The 21,327-nt window shown below is 44.2% G+C and overlaps 1 protein-coding gene across 1 annotated transcript; it reads right to left on the minus strand.

The window, feature by feature from the left end:
• Window positions 1–1,445: 1,445 nt before the first annotated feature.
• Window positions 1,446–20,665, minus strand: ccnd3 (cyclin D3). The gene is made up of 5 exons (XM_034166566.1): window positions 20,394–20,665; window positions 7,204–7,419; window positions 2,918–3,080; window positions 2,037–2,179; window positions 1,446–1,776 (listed from the first exon to the last, which is right to left on the minus strand). Exons 1-5 carry the CDS (start codon window positions 20,583–20,585, stop codon window positions 1,606–1,608), a joined length of 885 nt encoding a protein of 294 aa, XP_034022457.1. The 5' UTR covers window positions 20,586–20,665; the 3' UTR covers window positions 1,446–1,605.
• Window positions 20,666–21,327: the final 662 nt, after the last annotated feature.

Raw genomic sequence — 21,327 nt, forward strand, 5'->3', positions numbered from 1 at the left:
CCATGCAGAAACATATTTGAAATTCTAAGGATTATCTATATGCAAAACATTTTTAAAGCTACAGTGTATAAGATTTAGTGCCATCTAGTGGTGTGGTTGCAGATTGCATTATGCTGTTACTGGTCAGTTTTGGTTCCTCTCATGTTTTCACTTAATGATGGTGAGTCGTGATCTCTTGCCTTCTCTTTTGGTTAGCTGCATGCATTACAAAAATGAAGGTTTTTCACATTTGTTAGCCTGCACGAGCAATGAGTGAGGATTCCTATTCTTTTTTTTTTCTTCAGTCTTCTGGCCACGCTGTAAACTACAAAAGGTACAGTAAATATGTCCTTTTTGTATTACTGCAAAGACACGAGTTAGCAACATGGTGGGCTCCAAGAGGGGGCGGCTCCCAGGTAGATATGAAGGGCCCATTGTATGCTATAAACACATCGATTCATTGTTGCAGATCATTATACATTATATAACGGCAGAGTGGATCCTTGTCATTTGATTGGTCTTGGATATTACGTGACATGGATTATTCATACCATTTGCCGCTGTGTTTCAGTGACCATGCAATAGTGTTTTTTTAGCATGTACTTGTAATTTTGGTGCTATATGAAATGTGCTATTGCACGCCCGGCCACCCCGCGCTATCACACTACCGGGGGGCGGCATTTAGCTAAACATGGCATGTTTGTTTTGCTGGCCGATGACGATTTGGAGGATCTAAATGATGCTGCTAATTCTTCTAACACACAAAAAAAGAAAACAAATCCACTACACTGTAAGCCGTCTGGAGGCATGAAGAGCTGTTATAATAAGATGGCAAATTCCTGACGGGATTTTTCACTGGACTGAGGAACTATGCAATTTTTTGTTTGTTTGTTTTTTTGGAAGTACACGAAGTCAGTGCACAGCGTCACGGACTACATCATCACAATTTTGGACTCCAATTTAAAGTTCTTGTTAGACTGTTAAGCACCAATGGAACACCAAAATGTAAGTCCCTTTTCTGTATATCATATAAATTAATAAAATATCAAATGATGTGGATTTATTTTAGCCATTATATAAAACAAATAATGAATGTTTTTTCATTCTTTCAATGGAACAAATATTTAATTCAGTGAATGCTAGAACATTCCAGCTTTCACTGAAGTAAATATTCATTCCACTGAACTCATAAATATTCATTATTTGTATACTAATGAACAGATGGTGATGAATGCTATATACACCCCCCAAAAAAACCACCCACTACAGCTTTATTAAATGTTGTTCAATCCAAAATTCCAAACAATAGTACTGAAAGTACCGCATTTATAATATGCAACACACTAAGCTTCAGGTGTAGCCTTAAATGTCAAAAGAACATAAGTGGTGTAGCAGGACATGAACCCCATTCTGAAACTATCTCCCCCAAGAAAAGGTACTTCAATCAACATTATGGTGAACACATTTTTGAAATAATGGGAATTACTGTGAACATAAGTTGGCATATTTGCTAACAGGTTTATGTAAAAGTCACTAACAGCACATTTATTTGAGTGCACAGTTTTGACTTCCTACCCTGGCTGAAGAATATGATCTAAATTAATAAATGTGTCCCGGCCATGAGTGTTACTGTTTGATTTCCTGAGACGTCACAGGTGTCAATGCGATGTCCTGAATGTCGGCAGGGGTGTAGCTGACCTCTGAGCCTCTTGTGCTTCCGACATGAGCCAGGAAACAAGAGGGCAAAGTGATTTCCAACACACCCGACAGCTGCACGAAGCACAGGACCAGAGAATTCTGCTCAGGGTCAGAAAAACAAAAAATAAACAGGCTGCACATAAGGCCAGACGTTTTTCTTAGAGCTCAAGTTGTGTCATGAGTGCAAAGCTGTCCTAAGCATACAAATATTTGTTTGTAATATTTATCATCCTGTTTGATAAGGGAGTTTGTAAATTCCAAAAGCACCAGGCAGTGGTGTCAACAGAGCAAAGTCAAAAGATACAGAAGATATTACGGGATTAGAATGTCTGCAAATGTCAGTTAAACATTGCCCTCACCAGATCAATGGCCAAAAGGTTAGCCAAAAACTTCATCACTAAGTCAGCGGAATCGGCGTCATGCAGTAACTTCAACCGCTGTATGGCAGCAGTCACACATGCACATGCAACACTGGAGGGCAGGAACACTGAAAACTGGCAATCTAAGCACAGGACAGAAACAACGTTAAAGAATTAAAATGCATATTTCTCAGTTACAGTGACTGATTTCATTCTGAGTACACAAATGCTGTAGCTGTCACACAGTACACCTGAGACAGACAAACCGGATAGCCCCATTAGAGACACACCCTGAGAGAGACAAAGGCAAATACTTCAAACCAGACACTTCCCAAAACTCAATAATGCGACACATTAGACTAACTGCTGCAGGCAAAGGGAGACAGTGAAACAAAAAGTCAGACATTCAGTTAACATGGACACCTTTTAGAATGACCTACAAAGTCAACAAGTAGGAAATAGCTTCATTTTTCAGGCGTCTGTGTCACACACTGACTAAATGACCAGACTGTATCCCGGTGACTCGTCGCCTCGGGCTCCATCGAGGAGAATCGTGGGAAATGAGCCAGCTGAATAGATGGACACAGGTCTTTCATGGTGGACAATACAGGATTACACAAACTCAGCCCTCTGTCTCTGAAATGAAGTGCTGTGTCCACTTGTTCACAGGGTAGAAAGTTATTTTGATGGGTTACATTTAACTCTCTCTCTCTCTCTCTCACACACACACACACACACACACACACACACACACACACACACACACACACACACACACACACACACATACACACACAAAACCTTAAAAAAAAAAAAAGAAGACCCACAATTCAAATATTTGTCTTCTGCTGCATGTTCAAAGAAAAATTCTTGTTAGTTACCTATGGCTGCCACAGCAATGAAGGTGTGGACATGCCTGCGCATGTTTTTAAAGTGGTGAGGGCCAACAAAGGGTAGAGCATGAAGAATTGGCTCCAGAAAGTCGGAAGGCACCACAGATGCAAGATACCAGTCTAGCCTGGACACCACAGACACCTCCCACTGCTGCAACAAAAGCACATCATACTATAATCATACACCAAAAGAGGGAAAGTTGGAGTGATATGGAAAATGGAAAACAAACAACCGAAGTGCATTTAGTTTGACTTCTATTTTATTGCAGACAGTGTGAACCCAAGATATTTCATGTTTTGTGCAGTCAACTTCATTTCATTTGTAAATATACATCCATTCCTGCATTTAAGGCCTGAAACACATTTTGGACTTCATTTCCATGAATTGCTAAGAAATACAAACAGTTTGGTACTGTATGGAAAATATGTCTTAAGTAGGCAACTCTCAAAAATTGAGTAATGTTGGAAGGAGACGACTGAGGTGAGCCACCAAGACACCAGTGACAGCTATAAAATTATAGGCTTCTGGAGATGTGAGTGAAGAAACTGGGAATCATGTTTTGGTAAAGGTAACTGGGGTCAAAGGTCAAAATTTTGGTTTATCTTGTCTGTTTGGCTGATTTCCACCAAACTTGGTATGTGGATGACACTCAATGCAATACCTGCCCTTAAAAGAGTTTGTTTTGGCAAATACCATGTCTGATCAAATTTAAAAATATGTTTTGTTTTTGTTTGTTTTTTAACTACAATGTCTATCAAACTTGGCAGACATGTGAAGGTGGGTTCTAGAATTACCTAGGCAGCATCAAATTGACTATTTTGGTCAAGGTCACTGGGGCCAAAGGTCAAACTTAAATTTTTTCATTTCGATTCCAGTTGTCTGTGCAGGTGGTTGCCATCCAGGATGCAAGGCAGATCAGTGGTGTCATGGATGCAGTGAAGTGCGGCACCAGCATGTGCTCCCAGACTTAACTTTGATTTGCTCCAAGCTGAGGACACATATGGGAGTGGCTCAGCAACAAATTGCCCAGCAACATTAAACTTACCAAAGGTCAATCATTGGGGGTCAAAGGTCAAAACTGAAGTTTTTACACTGATATGCATAATTGGCACACATATGGGATGGGTTCCAGAATCTCTCAGCACTACCAAATTTTGCCAAAGGTCAGTCACTGGGGTGAAAGGTCATGTAGCTTATTTATTGGTCGTCTACTCCCAGGTCATTTAGCTGATTTCTACCAAACTTTTGTCAGTGAAGGTTTGTCTCCAAACTGCCATTAAAAAAATGAATTTGGGCAAAGATTAAGTTCATGAAATTTGATTTTCAACCTGATTTGGACCAAATATGGCACATACTTGTGTGGACTGTAGAACTGCCTTGACATAATAGAGATCCATCGTTTGGGTTAAGATCATTGGCTTTAAATGTCAGATTTCCATAGCCGTTACTATTTTCATGGCCTCAGCTACTCTTGCCTAGTTTGTGTAAATCAAACAAGCACCTAAAGGCCACTTCAGACAACCTGTGTATGTAAGCGGTTTGTTTGCGTTTTATGACATATTTCAGTATCGGCACTTGAATGACCTGATTCTGTGTACTGATTCACATGTTAAATTCCAAGACACCCATTAAAACTCAGTCTCCCATATGACTTCAGGCAAACTGTAGCAGAAAGTTCATGACACCTTTTGAAGAAGCTCTTTCTCTATGCCACTCCACCATGAAGCTGTATGACTCATTATGCAGCAGACAAACAGTGCACGATAGTTTCTCTAATCACAGTCACAGAAGCCTGTTGGCTTCTGGCATGGGTGTCTCGGTGGCTTCTCTCTCTCTTCTCCTTGTGCAGTCACTCAGTTTTTGAGAGCTGGCTATACCAGACAGATTTATCATACAAGTACCATACTTCTTTGCATTTCTTAATGATTGATGTACATGAAGCTGACGAGTCAGTTGACTATTCAGTGACTTGTAAATGTTCATCCATCCCCTGACTGTAACTGGGTGTAAAAGTCATGATTTATATTATCAATAATGCTTATACAGTATTTATGGGCCTGTCACACCTCGACAACTTAGCCAGTGTATGCTGGCTACATTGAATAGGTTATGCAGCTGTCACACCATGATGATTTACCCAGCTTATGCTGACGTATCAAAAATGCTGCCAATATGCCGTTATACCGTTGCTGACACGTTGAGTAAGCTCTGTGGTCATCTGAAACACGTCAAATATATCTACATACGTACATCAATATGCGTTGGAGGGAGGTAAGTTCGATATACGTTACTCATAGGTTACAATTTTTTGGGGTACGCTAAACATTATCTCGACATATTTCAACTTAAGAGTAACTTACAATTAACGTGTGTCAAAAATCACATAACTTACTTACAACCTATGGTCCGCGTAGGCGGGATGTATGAGCCATACGCTGACATGCCTTCAAAATATTGCGTATGCACAAAATCTTTCAACGACCTTGCTGTACTACGATGTATACCAGCGTGCTTCTACATGCTCTTAACTTGTACAAAATTTACCCATAACCTATTAGATGTATGCCAGTGTATTCTGCGTATTTTTAATATGTCGGCATACGCAGGCTAAATTGTCAAGGTGTGACAAGACCATTAGTTTTGTTATATGGCTGGGGGGGCCTGGCTGCCGGTTTGTTTCTGTTTTTTGGTTTTCCTCCCAGGTGGCGTGCGTTTGAGACTGAGTGGCTGTGTTGCTGAGGCTGTCAGGACCTCACCCTGATCACCTGCGACTCGTCAGGACTCACAGCTGTGGTGCATCTGGATGGATTGGAACATGTTGGCATTTAAGACTGGAGTGCACAGTGTGTATTTGCCAGAGACTCGACCTTGTGACCAGACGGGTGAGATCGTCGTCTCGGGAGCCATCTCATCAGCAGCGGATGCTGAGAACGTCCAGGTTTGATGCACAGTCTGTGAAAGAGGAGGGGGTGAGGTCTCACGCTCGTCAGCACACTTCCTGAGGTACGTTAGATTTTGTGACTAACTGTTATACAGTCAGTAAATGTGGTGTCCCTCACACCTTATTGTATTGAGCTGTTTGTTAGTCATGTATCAGCTTCCACTGCAGTGGAGTTTTGTGAACGGGATGTTCCATGCCTGCAGGTTGGGAAGCTGATCAGTAATCAAGCCAGGAAGTGTTTGCTGTTTGTACACCTTTAAGTGTTCTGTGTGTAGAGTGTGGACTCACATAATGGTTCCTTCTTTCACAGACTCGGTTGTTGCGGCCACCTGGGGGGTGTCGGCGGGGTCCTTGGGTCCGAAACAGCTTCTGGCTCCGGACCGTTAGCGCTGCTGGGAGCGCACCACGCCAGGCCGCACCTTTTTGTTATTATATTATCACTGTTATGTATTAAATTCAGTTATCCTTTGAACCGTGCTCTGCTTATTTCATACTGGGTCCTTCAAACGCTGGTCGGTTCTCCGAGCTGCGTCCGACACATAACAAGTTTGTTACTTAAGGGGTCTGAAAGTGGAGTGTATAAAAACAGCTGTAATTTGTAAATGGTTAATGTAATATTTTTGTTAAACCCACGTCTGTTTGCCTTTCAGGGAGTACAATATTTGTTTCACAGTTTGAGTTGATGGTCTGTGAGCTGGCTAGGCTACCAAAGTACATGCAGAGAATTTATTAATAGATTGTTTCAAGATAAGGAAAATGGTGTTGAATTGGTTTCAGCATATACCGAAGGTTCCAGTGGCAGGCAAGAAAAAGTACTATCGTCCCGTCTCTAGTACAGACACAACGACAAAAACGGTCACTGCCCAAATACTTATGGACCTGACTGTAATTTTAGTTTATGGTTATGTTCAGGGGTTATGTTAGCAAAAAGGCCATTTTGTGATATTTGACCCATTCCGCACGTGCAACTGGAGATGCCGCAAGAATAGTTGGTATGTGATACATCCAGGTTTTGACATGCAGTAACAGCATTAATCTTTTAAATCAAAACTTCCAAACATTCTGTAGCTCCAGCTTGTACAGTGTGGTGATTTGCCATATTTATTTTATTTTATTTTTTTTATTGGGGCTTTTCGTTTAGTTAAAGCAAAGTTTTAAATGTCACTATGCGCTATGATAAATTCTGGTGGATATGTTTCATTATATGACATTTTCATTATGGCAGATTTTTAGTGATGTAAAGTGATATCTGCAACCCTAATATCTGTGACATTATGGTTACAGGTGTGAGTCTGCATATCAGCATGTTGACTTGAGATAAATGAGGTTTACCAAGATGTCAGACACTGAGATGGAGTTGTCCATGTAAACACAAAGCTTGCTGGCTGTCAGTGGAACCGTCTCTCTCAGTTTTGAGGCCACAAACAAACAAACAGCTCCTAAAAGCTGTAAACTGAACTTTTCAATAGCAAAACGGCTCAGGTATGAATCCAAGTGGTGCACCGCCAGTGGAAACACATCCTCCTCACATTTCTGCTCCTCACACACCTGTAGAGAAGAACAGTTTCGTTTACATAATTAGCCAAGAGACAATTAATGTTTTCAATAATTCATTTCAAATCATGTTCTGACTCAGTTGTCCGAAAAGCTGGTGGCATTAGCAGGTAGTGGCACCTCTGTGTCAGCCTATGACACTGAGGTGCCCTGGCAATCTGTCAGCAGTTGAATGGCTTAAAATCAACTTGGGTGCGGCCAGATGTTCTGGTTTGCATTTATGACAGATCAGCAGCCATAAATCTTGTTGTTTTGCTTTTGGATAGGGCTTTTGCACAACCATGTTCCACTTTCAGCCCCATTCATTTTATGTTACTAACATTGAGGAAGTTATGCAATGCCTATTTTGAAATATGAAGGAACAAAAACATGCTCTTCACTAATACTGTTTTGCTACTGTAAGAGAAAAATTGTGGTATGTAAACATAACTGTGTAACCATATCTAAACTAAACTGTTTAAGGAACTCTGGGCTACACTTGGGTTGGCAATGCTGAAATCTGCTAACCTGTCACTAATCTCAGGTTCATATTCTTAAGAAAACTTAGATCCAGGTGCACTAAAAAATTACAGACCCATATGAAATTTATCCTTGTGCTCTAAAATGCTTGAAAAAATGATTTCAAAACAATTTGTGGATTACCTTGCCAAAAAGAATTTCTTTGCGCCTCTGCAGCCTGCGTTTATAAGGCATCACTCCACAGAGTCAGCACTTAATAAAGTAGTGAATCATCTTCTGCTTGCAATGGACTCGGATACCACCACAGTGCTGCTATTGTTAGACTTTAGTGCTGTATTTGACATCTTCAATCATCATATATTATTCGATAGGTTTGAGATCTATTTTGGGATTACTGACAATGTTCTGCTGTGGTTGGCATCTTAAGCCCCGTCACACATAGCAAGAATGTGGAGGAACCATGCCCAACACTGCAAATATTGCCATAATCCAACGCAGTCAGGAGGAAAAGAGGTGTGGTCAGCCATGTCGGAACACATCCAGAGTACCTCATCCACACCTGGATGATGGCATCCAAAGTGCATGTAGACAACAGGTGGATGATACAGACTGCTGCTACGCACATGTGCGTGGGGCTGCAATTATCACTCAGCCAAGTGTCTGTGTGTGTGTATATGCATATATGAGCCACTAAGAGCGCCCACCACTTAATGCCATTAGACAGCTTTGCTGAAAGTTTGCTGGCATTGTGCCATGCTGTCCCATGCATCAGTCTGAGCATTTCCAGCGAACTTTAATTTCTTTTTTGCTCATTTCAGGAGCACAACGCAAGTCTGGCCACCGCGATGGTTGGATTATCACATGGGAATTAATTTTTATTTTGGGTGAGAGGATTTTAACGACAGGCTGCTGGTTTCGGCTCCACATCCACATATGCACTGTGAAACAATCCTGGACCGCTGTTGGAGGTGAGATTCATGTTTATTAATGGTGTAACGGCCTGGCACTACACTTCCATGTCATATCGCTTACAGAGTTAGAAGGTGATCATATATTACAGGGTGAGATCCGTGCAGCTCTGAGCCTGACGTGTGCAATGATGCGTTACTGCGCACCATGGAAAGGCGCAGCTGCCTGTGTTATATACAGTTATGATGGAGACAATATTCCCATTATTTAAGTCGCCCAGGGGAAAGAATGGACAAATAAAAAGTACTGTAAGGGCAACTGTGGATATAACAGCCTGTTCAGATTTGCAGTGGCATGCGCGCAGTAGCGCACAGTGCTTTCGGTTTGATAGCCGCTGTTCATATTCACTGTACATGATAATAATTCCTAATTATTATCATGATGAAGCGTGCCACATAACATTTCAACTGTTCCTTTGCGCTCCGGGATGGACATTTTTATACGTGGCACATGCAGGTCATACTGGCAGGCTTTGCCGTGCCAGATCCATCTCGAAGTTCCCACGTATGCGCTCAAATCGTTTCAGATCCCGTTTTGCCGCCATTGAATATGTAAATTGCGGTCAGATGGTCCTCCAATTACATACGGATCGCCATCAGATAGGTGTCCCATCTCGATGGCACCCGGGGGGTTTTGAACATGTGCATCACACTCAGGGCCGCCGGCCAATTTTGAGCAACTGTGTGGACTTCCGCAGATGGCTGTCAGAACCTTTTGGAACTGAAATTTTTGGATGTCCACCGATTCATAATTCTGACGCCATTCTGTGTGATTCCATCTATGTGTGATGGGGGTATTACTTATCTAGTTCCTCTCGTTGTGTCTTGTGTAACAACTAGGGGTGTCACAGTGCACAGAAATCACAGTCAGTTCATATTTGTGTTTAGATGTCATGGTTCAGTATGCCTTTGGTTTTTACATACAGTCTCTGTAATCTGAGCAGCAGAGAGCTGCTGACAGCTACTTCAGCACTGTGAGACAAAGTGTAAATCTAAACTCTTTTCTCATTAAATGTTTATGAATTGATTATATCTCTTGTCATTCATGTTGGGATGAATTTACTGTGCAGCACATTAAGTGTTTTGTTTTGTTTGCAATATATCATGCCAGACTCCCTGCCCATTTTAAGTTTGTTTGTGTTTTGCACAAATGACGGCCTCTCATAAAACTTCACTTTGCACAGATTTGAAATCATTGTACACAGTGTCACAATCGGCAGCCATCTCATCCCTGAAATTTTACACCAATTCATAAAAACGTCAACTTTTATCATAAGATAGTGGCATTTTTGCTCTAAACTCAAATGCGATGTGACCTCATATGGGGAGAGTGATTCAATACAAATGCGGGATCAGTACACTTTCAGGTTTATGTTTTGGAAGAAAAAGGCAAATTAACCAATTCCATTTATGCTTCCAAAGTTCCTGACAAAAATAATCCATTTGCTCGCTTCAGTAGGCTGGCTCACTGTTTCCTCTTTTCGACACACAGGCTGAAGGGAGTGGCCATGCCTCCTCCTGCACAGATCATGAAATAGGGTAACATACAGTCTGTGGAAATGAAACATCAGTGACTTACGGAAACAAATACACATGGCTATAATCATAGTGCAGTTGTACTGTGTATTCTGCATACAGTTGTATGCCCCCAACAGTCACCTCTTTACCATACAGTTCAATATAAATACATGTAGTGCCCCTAAGAACAGTACTTCAAATCTGGTTCCATTAAAATGTGAGGTACCGCAGGGGTCTATATTAGGCCTTCTGCTGTTCTCTCTATATAGAGCACCTTTTGGTCAGATACTGCAACAACTGGAGCTTATTCCAGAATGAGAGTTACGAATGTAACTACGGTTCTATGAATTCTAGATGACCGCCAGAGGACGGTGCTTTAGCACCACTCGGGAGGAGCTTGGAGTCGAGCCGCTGCTCCTCCACATCGAAAGGAGTCAGTTGAGGTGGCTTGGGCATCTTTTCCGGATGCCCCCTGGACGCCTCGCTGGAGAGGTGTTCCGGGCACGTCCCATTGGGAGGAGACCCCGGGGAAGACCCAGGACACGCTGGAGGGACTACATCTCTCGGCTGGCTTGGGAACGCCTTGGGGTTCCCTCGGAGAAGCTGGGGGAAGTGTGTGTGGATCGGGAGGTCTGGGCGGCTTTGCTTGAGCTGCTGCCCCCGCGACCCGACTCCAGATAAAGCGGAAGAAAATGGATGGATGGATGGATAACTACATGTGCGCAGCACAGAGGTCGAGAATATATACCAACAAAGTCACGCCATTGGATGTGACCTGGGTGACGTCACTGGTTGTCTTTATATACCAGACGCACCCAGCGCTCGCTTCTTTTCGGAATGAACTCGCAAGACTCTGAGTGACAAGCAACTCTCTGGCTGTCATCCGGAATTCATAGAACCGTAGTTATATTCGTAACTCTCATTCTATTTCATTCCTCCTGACCGCCAGAGGGCAGTGCTTTAGCACCTGGATGACTTAATACCAACAAGGTCACGAAGAGTCACACTCACCTCGCATCAGCAGTGGGGAGTGGAGGCAGACAACACCGCCGAAGTCACTGCAGGAGGAGCAGCCACATTCAGTCTGTAATAGCGGGTGAAGGTACAGGACGAAGCCCACGTAGCAGCAGCACAAATATCACTCAAAGGGACACCTCTCAGTGCAGCCCAAGAGATGGACACCCCTCTGGTGGAATGGCATGTAACCTTAGGAGGCTGAAGACCTCTGGACCTGTATACTTGTAAAATGGCATCCACGACCCAATGTGAGAGTCGCTGCTTTGAGACAGCACAGCCTCTTTTGTGATCACCGTAACACACAAACAGGGCATCCGTTTTCCGGATCCCGGCAGTCGCACTAATGTACTGCTTCAACATTCGGACAGGACACAGGGAACCTGAAACAGATAATCCTGGATCAGAATGTGGGACATACACAGCCAAGGAAACTGGCTGGTTAACATGAAAAGCTGAAATTCTCTTGGGTAAAAAGGACGGATTAGGCCACAGCGTAACCCCAGATCCGTCAGAATTTCATCGCAAACAGTCCCCAGCGACTGATAGGGCATGGAGCTCTCCCACCCGCTTAGCCAAAGACAGTGCAAGTAGAAAGGCAGTCTTCACTGACACCCATTTAAGATCAGCACTTTCAACTGGTTCGAAAGGGGCTTAAGCTTAAACCCTCCAGGACTAGAGGAAGGTCCCATGAAGGTACACGTGCAAGCCTTGGAGGCCGCAAACGTAGAGCACCTTTCAAAAAAACGACACACTAAGAGGTGTGAACCCACTGACCAGCCATCAACGTAGACGTGCCGGGCAGAGATTGCAGCAACATAAACCTTCAAGGTAGCGACAGAAAGTCCTTTCTCCAGCAGTTCTTAAAATATTTGAGGAGAATAGGCACAGGGAAAGGCTCCGGGTCTAACTTTTGGTTCTCACACCACCGCGCAAACAGCTTCCATCTGTTGTCATACAAAGCCCTGGTAGAAGCAGCACGTGAATTAAGGATAGTCTGAACAACACCCTGGTCACAAGAACTTAACAAGGAGTCCGGCCCCTCAACGGCCACACATACAGTTGAAGGCGTTCTGGGTGAGGGTGCCAAATCCTCCCCTGTAGCTGTGACAACAAATCCTTCCTCTCCGGGAGAGCCCAAGGTTCTCCCTCGAGGAGTTTGTAAATCATGGGAAACCAAATCCTCCCCGGCCAGAATGGAGCAACCAGCAGCACCCTGTGGCTGCTCTGATCTATCCTGTGCAGTGTCAACATCAGCAGCAGGAGAGGAGGGAAGGCATAAAGGAGGCAATCCGGCCACGGGTGAGCCAATGCATCCTGCCCCAGCGTGCTGTCTGGTTCCGAGAGGGAGTACCACCGTGGGCAATGTGTTGAGGTGCTTGAAGCGAAAAGGTCCGCTTCCGCTACGCCATACTTCTGCCAGATCATTTGGACCACAATTGGGTTCAGTCTCCACTCTCCCGTTGGGGTTGCACTCTGGAGAGTAAATCCGCGGCGCTGTTCTGTATGCCAGGCAGATGAACGGCTCTGACACTTTGAAGGTGAGGCAACGCCCATAAGAGAAGCCTCCAAGTTTCTGCCAATGAGTGATTGGACCTGGTGCCCCCCTGATGGTTTATGTGATAGACTGTTGACGTGTTGTCCGACTGGACAAGAACATGTCTTCCTCTCAGGGCCGGGAGGAAATGCTTGAGAGCCAGTCGCACAGCGCAAAGCTCCAGCATGTTTATGTGTTGGAATCTCTCCTGAGGACTCCAGACACCCCTCACCATCCTGTGATTCCACACGGCCCCCCAACCTTTGAGTGATGCATCTGTAACAACCACCTCTCGGCGAGAAGGGACGGAGCCTAGAGGGACACCCCTGCAGATGAAGTCCACGTTCCCCCAGGGTCTGAGGTGCAGAAGGCACTGATTGGAGAGTCGTACAAGCCTGTGCTGATGCAACTTTGAGTTGAGGCCTAGGTTGTTGATCCAAAACTGTAGGGGACGTAAGAACAGAAGTCCCAAAGGTACCACTAGTGACATTGCAGTCAATTTGCCCATCAACTGGAGCAGTAAACCAAAAGGCAGCGTCACAGCCCGTTGAATGTGTGAGACGAGACGAATTACATCGTCCACTCTATGTGGGGATGGCGATGCAGTCATAGTCAGGGAGTTGATGGCAATGCCGATGAAGGTCGTTTGTTGACTGGGAACAAGAGAAATCTTTGCAAAGTTCACTGTGAGTCCTAAATGAGAGACAGGGTTCAGTAGAAGAGCTGCGTGGTTGTGCGCCTGCCCCTGAGTCGGAGCGCAGACAAGCCAATTGTCTAAGTAGGGTAGGATTCTTAATCCAAGAGCTTGCAATGGGGCTAGTGCTGCAGCCATACATCTGGTAAATGTACGAGGGGCGAGAAAGAGGCCGAAAGGAAGCACCCTGAACTGGTATGCCTGACCTTCGAAAGCAAAGCGGAGAAACTGCCTGTGATGAGACGCCACTGGCACATGGAAATAGACGTCTTTTAAGTCGACACTTGTGAACCAGTCTCCTGCTGTGATAGCTTGAAGGACGTCTACTGTGCGGAGCATGTGAAACTGCAGCACTTTGATATAACGATTCAGATGTCGGAGATCGAGGTTAGGACGAAAGCCGCCATCCTTCTTTGGAACAAGGAAGTAAATTGAATAGAACCCCCTGAGCTGGTCTGAACTGTGAACTGGCTCTATGGCCCCCTTCTCCAGGAGTTCCAAAATCTCCCGTTGTAGGCCAGCAGACTGCACCGAGTTGGAAACAACAGTCATCCTCACCCCATTGAACTTTGGAGGACGACATCTGAACTGAATTCTGTAACCTTCAAACAAGGTCGAAATGATCCATGGGTCTTAAACTTGAGCCTCCCAGTGGCTGAGTTGATTTCGTGAAAAACGGCTGGGGGCCAAACACTGGCAGTCAGACCCGACCACCTCTGCCTCGCATCCCTGAGCACCTCTGGGCGCGATTACTGGAAGCTCTGTGAAACCGATCAGTTCTCGGGGGTCTGCCCGTAGGCTCCCGAAAGGCAGGCCGCTGGGAGAGCTGGCCCTCAACTACAAAAGCACGTGCAGCTCTGGGAGTCGGCGGAAGCCTGGATGTAGAGTGAAAAGCTGTAGCATGTCTGACTGGCTGAGGTCTGGAAGACCGGTGTAGGTCAACAAACTGTTGCCGAGATTTACTAGCCTCAACAGCACGCTCCAAAGTTTGTTGGGCCACAGGTCCAAATACTTGGCCTGGAAGAACCGGCAGCGAATGGAGTGTGCCTCTGCAGGATTCGGACAGGGGGGACTGCGCAAGCCACACCTGACGTCTAGTGATGGTAAGGGTTGACATCAGTCTGCCAAGCTCTCTGGAAATATACGCAAAGGTTTGGAGTGAGGCATCACTAAGACTTTGCGAAGCATCATCAACCTCTGCCTCCCTCAAAGACTTTGAGAGGGCAAGGGCTAAATGGGACAGCGAGTTGCCTAGGCGACCGATGCGAGCAGCTATGTCATAGCTTTTGGTGAGGAGGTCATCAGTGACCCTACACTGAGGTCGTGGGCAGCGGGCATCCGGCCGAGCAGCATCAGCTGGAGCCACAACCAGGTTCGCAATAATGCTGTCAACGGCGGGCATACGGTTCGGACCATACTGCGCCGAATCACACATAGAGCTAAGGGCTCTGCAGTCCTGCGATAGATGGGTCAATGATTTGGGGTCCGCCCAACATCGGTGGAGCTCCTCGATATATGGTTGTTAAACTGGAACGTTGAACTCAGGCTTCTGAGTGACTTTGAAAAAGGCACTTGAAGCGGTGGTTTCCGCAGGGGGATTGTCGACCCCAAGCCTGGATAAAGCCAACTGAACAGTTTGCTTGACAAAGGATAGTCCAGGTCCGGTTTGCGGCAGGGACTCTGCCTCAGAGGTGTGAGAGCCCACTAATGAATGGCTTGGAGAAAGACCCCTCTCATCCTCATTCTCCACACAGTTTATATCACTTGTCATGTACAAGGAATCAGTCGCAGCAATAGACATGACATCTTCCTCCTGCTGAGTAACTACATTGGTCTGATCAGCCTCATCCTTCCTGGGGCTGGAGGCCAAAGTCGCACTAGATATTCCACTTTCCAATGCTGCAAGTCTAGCAGATCTCTCTGCCAGTGGCATGCTGGCACAATTGAGGCAGGCATCTCCAGTCAGGGCTTTCCTCAGGTGTCTGATCCCAAGACACGAGGGGCAAAACATATGTCCATCATCTGGGCTCAAGGGAGCCAAACAGGTACTACAGCCATGCAACAAAGGCCCTGTCAACATTGTGGACTGCGTGCAGATGGCTAACACAAGCCCTGACGGTTACAAATGGAAAGACAAAGCGTGAATCACACGCAGTGTAAATAGTAACACGAGGCACGGAGTGTGAAGCACTCACAGCCGTCGACTTGACACGAGGCACGGAGCGTGAAGCACTCACAGCCGTCGACTTGACATGAGGCACGGAGCGTGAAGCACTCCAGCCACAGACTTGGCACGAGGCACGGAGCGTGAAACACTCACAGTGTAAAAGCTAATACAAGGCCCGGAGCGTGAAACACTCACAGCCACAGTAATAACACGATGCACACAGCCGAAAAACTCACAGCCTAAGTGCTAAGTCACTTAGAGCAACGACGACAACACTAGCTACTAGCGGAGCTGTTAAACTTAGCAAATGGCGGCAGTGCAGACAAAGTACTTCAAGGAGTGGAAAACACTCACGGCAAGCCCAACACAGTACACTATACTGGTTCAGATACACACACTACCACGTAGTTAACGGGGTTAGTGACACAACTAAACAAATAGCCAGCTTTCATCGAAACACCACAGCTAATGTGCACAGAGGAAAATACCCAGCAGGGCAGCGGCAAAGGCGCACACCTGACATTTAGGAAGGTGTACTCACGACAGGCGTCAGTCAAAGAATACAAAAAACGGTGAAGCCGTGTCTTGCAGCCTCTGGAGGACGTGTGCAGTGCACGTTGCTCCAACCGAAGGTGGGTTGCGAGGCTACAAGCGAGAGCGGCAATCGCAGCTAAACGTGTTCTCAACCTCTAAGAATGCGAGAATGTAGAAAAGAAGCAAGCGCTGGGTGTGTCTGGTATATAAAGACAACCAGTGATGTCACCCAAGTCACATCCAATGGCGTGACTTTGTTGGTATATATTCTCGACCTCTGTGCTGCGCACATGTAGTTATCCAGGTGCTAAAGCACCGCCCTCTGGCGGTCAGAAGGAATGAAATAGAACTCACTGGGTGAGAGGCAGGGCACACTTTGAACACACTGCTAGTCTATCGCAGGGCCAGTCAATTTAAAGTTTCCAATTCACCTAACCTGCATGTCTTTGGAGGAAGCCAAAACACCCAGAGGGAACCCACCCAAACAGGGAGAAAATGCACACTACACAGAAAGTATCAAGTGGGAAACAATCCCAGGACCTTCTTGCTGTGAGGCAACAGTGCTAACCACTAATCCACTGTGCCCTCCCCAATCAATGTCAAACCAATAAATCAATCAATCAATCAATTTTTTTTTTATATAGCGCCAAATCACAACAAACAGTTGCCCCAAGGCGCTTTATATTGTAAGGCAAGGCCATACAATAATGATGTAAAACCCCAACGGTCAAAACGACCCCCTGTGAGCAAGCACTTGGCTACAGTGGGAAGGAAAAACTCCCTTTTAACAGGAAGAAACCTCCAGCAGAACCAGGCTCAGGGAGGGGCAGTCTTCTGCTGGGACTGGTTGGGGCTGAGGGAGAGAACCAGGAAAAAGATATGCTGTGGAGGGGAGCAGAGATCGATCACTAATGATTAAATGCAGAGTGGTGCATACAGAGCAAAAAGAGAAAGAAACAGTGCATCATGGGAACCCCCCCAGCAGTCTACGTCTATAGCAGCATAACTAAGGGATGGTTCAGGGTCACCTGATCCAGCCCTAACTATAAGCTTTAGCAAAAAGGAAAGTTTTAAGCCTAATCTTAAAAGTAGAGAGGGTGTCTGTCTCCCTGATCTGAATTGGGAGCTGGTTCCACAGGAGAGGAGCCTGAAAGCTGAAGGCTCTGCCTCCCATTCTACTCTTACAAACCCTAGGAACTACAAGTAAGCCTGCAGTCTGAGAGCGAAGCGCTCTATTGGGGTGATATGGTACTACGAGGTCCCTAAGATAAGATGGGACCTGATTATTCAAAACCTTATAAGTAAGAAGAAGAATTTTAAATTCTATTCTAGAATTAACAGGAAGCCAATGAAGAGAGGCCAATATGGGTGAGATATGCTCTCTCCTTCTAGTCCCCGTCAGCACTCTAGCTGCAGCATTTTGAATTAACTGAAGGCTTTTTAGGGAACTTTTAGGACAACCTGATAATAATGAATTACAATAGTCCAGCCTAGAGGAAATAAATGCATGAATTAGTTTTTCAGCATCACTCTGAGACAAGACCTTTCTGATTTTAGAGATATTGCGTAAATGCAAAAAAGCAGTCCTACATATTTGTTTAATATGCGCTTTGAATGACATATCCTGATCAAAAATGACTCCAAGATTTCTCACAGTATTACTAGAGGTCAGGGTAATGCCATCCAGAGTAAGGATCTGGTTAGACACCATGTTTCTAAGATTTGTGGGGCCAAGTACAATAACTTCAGTTTTATCTGAGTTTAAAAGCAGGAAATTAGAGGTCATCCATGTCTTTATGTCTGTAAGACAATCCTGCAGTTTAGCTAATTGGTGTGTGTCCTCTGGCTTCATGGATAGATAAAGCTGGGTATCATCTGCGTAACAATGAAAATTTAAGCAATACCGTCTAATAATACTGCCTAAGGGAAGCATATATAAAGTGAATAAAATTGGTCCTAGCACAGAACCTTGTGGAACTCCATAATTAACTTTAGTCTGTGAAGAAGATTCCCCATTTACATGAACAAATTGTAATCTATTAGACAAATATGATTCAAACCACCGCAGCGCAGTGCCTTTAATACCTATGGCATGCTCTAATCTCTGTAATAAAATTTTATGGTCAACAGTATCAAAAGCAGCACTGAGGTCTAACAGAACAAGCACAGAGATGAGTCCACTGTCCGAGGCCATAAGAAGATCATTTGTAACCTTCACTAATGCTGTTTCTGTACTATGATGAATTCTAAAACCTGACTGAAACTCTTCAAATAGACCATTCCTCTGCAGATGATCAGTTAGCTGTTTTACAACTACCCTTTCAAGAATTTTTGAGAGAAAAGGAAGGTTGGAGATTGGCCTATAATTAGCTAAGATAGCTGGGTCAAGTGATGGCTTTTTAAGTAATGGTTTAATTACTGCCACCTTAAAAGCCTGTGGTACATAGCCAACTAACAAAGATAGATTGATCATATTTAAGATCGAAGCATTAAATAATGGTAGGGCTTCCTTGAGCAGCCTGGTAGGAATGGGGTCTAATAAACATGTTGATGGTTTGGATGAAGTAACTAATGAAAATAACTCAGACAGAACAATCGGAGAGAAAGAGTCTAACCAAATACCGGCATCACTGAAAGCAGCCAAAGATAACGATACGTCTTTGGGATGGTTATGAGTAATTTTTTCTCTAATAGTTAAAATTTTGTTAGCAAAGAAAGTCATGAACTCATTACTAGTTAAAGATAATGGAATACTCAGCTCAATAGAGCTCTGACTCTTTGTCAGCCTGGCTACAGTGCTGAAAAGAAACCTGGGGTTGTTCTTATTTTCTTCAATTAGTGATGAGTAGAAAGATGTCCTAGCTTTACGGAGGGCTTTTTTATAGAGCAACAGACTCTTTTTCCAGGCTAAGTGAAGATCTTCTAAATTAGTGAGACGCCATTTCCTCTCCAACTTACGGGTTATCTGCTTTAAGCTACGAGTTTGAGAGTTATACCATGGAGTCAGACACTTCTGATTTAAAGCTCTCTTTTTCAGAGGAGCTACAGCATCCAAAGTTGTCTTCAATGAGGATGTAAAACTATTGACGAGATACTCTATCTCCCTTACAGAGTTTAGGTAGCTACTCTGCACTGTGTTGTTATATGGCATTAGAGAACATAAAGAAGGAATCATATCCTTAAACCTAGTTACAGCGCTTTCTGAAAGACTTCTAGTGTAATGAAACTTATTCCCTACTGCTGGGTAGTCCATCAGAGTAAATGTAAATGTTATTAAAAAATGATCAGACAGAAGGGAGTTTTCAGGGAATACTGTTAAGTCTTCTATTTCCATACCATAAGTCAGAACAAGATCTAAGATATGATTAAAGTGGTGGGTGGACTCATTTACTTTTTGAGCAAAGCCAATAGAGTCTAATAATAGATTAAATGCAGTGTTGAGGCTGTCATTCTCAGCATCTGTGTGGATGTTAAAATCGCCCACTATAATTATCTTATCTGAGCTAAGCACTAAGTCAGACAAAAGGTCTGAAAATTCACAGAGAAACTCACAGTAACGACCAGGTGGACGATAGATAATAACAAATAAAACTGGTTTTTGGGACTTCCAATTTGGATGGACAAGACTAAGAGACAAGCTTTCAAATGAATTAAAGCTCTAAATGTGGCAACCTGTGGCATCTCAGTGGCACACCAGCCTTAATGAAAACAACTGACTTTAGATTTTGTCTATTTTCCTTGTACAGTAACAAAACAAAGGCCTTTTATGCCACTAAAGTGTCATTTGGCATCACAGACTGCCACTGTGACGTCACTACCTACCAGTACCGCATTTCCATTTTTCCTTTTTCGTTCATTTTGGCTTCTGTCAATCAAAATTGCATGTGAAATATTAAAATCTATTATCAGGGATAAAGACAATAAAGCTTCCAAAAAAGTTCCACTGTGGTGCTGTTTCAACTTTTCTTGAGCATTTGAACACTGAGTCATTTTCTGAAGCAATTGGTTCAATGTATCAAAAACGTTTCGCTAATATTCCAGGGCCAAAAGTTTAATATTGGTGCCTAATGTGTGTACCTGCAGCATCCACACTACCAGAATCCTCCTCATAAACGGCTGAATGTCTGTCTGGACTGTGTCAAAGTGCACCGACAGCCGGCTGCTTTTCTCCACGGCCGCCAGGGTCCGAAGCGCTCTGAGGCCGGCTAACAGAGCAGGATCAGCGCCCGACCTCTGCACCAAAAGACACTCTTCAGCATCTTCAGCCATCTTTACAGTCACGACCTATTCGACTAAACAGCGCAACAAACAGCCGTCGTACTTCTGAGATTACTTTAAATTTCAGTGATTCACAGCTGCCAATTTGTCAACTTGTCGAGTTTAGCTAACCCGAGGTAGCTGCTGACAGGTTGTTTAACCTTCAAGCAACCGTTTGAGCTCACTTATAACTCCAGCTCGTTTATGTGCTTTAATCTTTTATTTGGAAAAATATTTCCTACCATGAATTTTTCAGTCTACTTCTACACCTTTTCATGGTATTTTTTTTTTTTGTTAACAGGAATTGCCCCATCCATGTGGCAAGGATAATGGAAAGCTGTTCTAGATTTTAATTTTATTGCAATGTTTCATTTCTAATAATTGCCATTTTTACAGTGAATCATGGCTAACAGACCAAGAATAGCAAGATTTAAGATCTGCTTGCAAGGGGGCAAGTAGATCATGCAAGAAAGGGTTGTTGAACCAGAACTCGTTGACAAGAAGAACCAGAGGCCAAGAACTACTCCCAGTAGGACTCCCAGGTGATGTAGGAAACAATAAACCTCCTTATCCAAATACGACTGACAGGCCATACACAGGCAAAAATAATAATATGGCAGCGATAACATCCTCCTGTAGGTCAGCATCTTGAGCAAGACACCATCAGGAAGCCACCAAGCGTAACACGATGTAACATCAAGTCATACTTTTTTGCATAAAAACAACTGAAAATCATTCAGAACACATAAAAGGA

The sequence above is a fragment of the Thalassophryne amazonica genome, chromosome 3, assembly GCF_902500255.1.
Source record: "Thalassophryne amazonica chromosome 3, fThaAma1.1, whole genome shotgun sequence".
In the NCBI taxonomy this organism is placed as follows: Eukaryota; Metazoa; Chordata; class Actinopteri; order Batrachoidiformes; family Batrachoididae; genus Thalassophryne; species Thalassophryne amazonica.

Coding starts and splice junctions, on each gene's coding strand:
- ccnd3 (XM_034166566.1), bottom strand. CDS start 20,585: ATGGCTGAAGATGCTGAAGAGTGTCTTTTGGTGCAGAGGTCGGGCGCT. Junction 3,081..7,203: donor TCTCAGTGTCTGACATCTTG/GTAAACCTCATT, acceptor CTTTTGTTGCAG/CAGTGGGAGGTGTCTGTGGT. Junction 1,777..2,036: donor ACCTTTTGGCCATTGATCTG/GTGAGGGCAATG, acceptor GACCCTGAGCAG/AATTCTCTGGTCCTGTGCTT.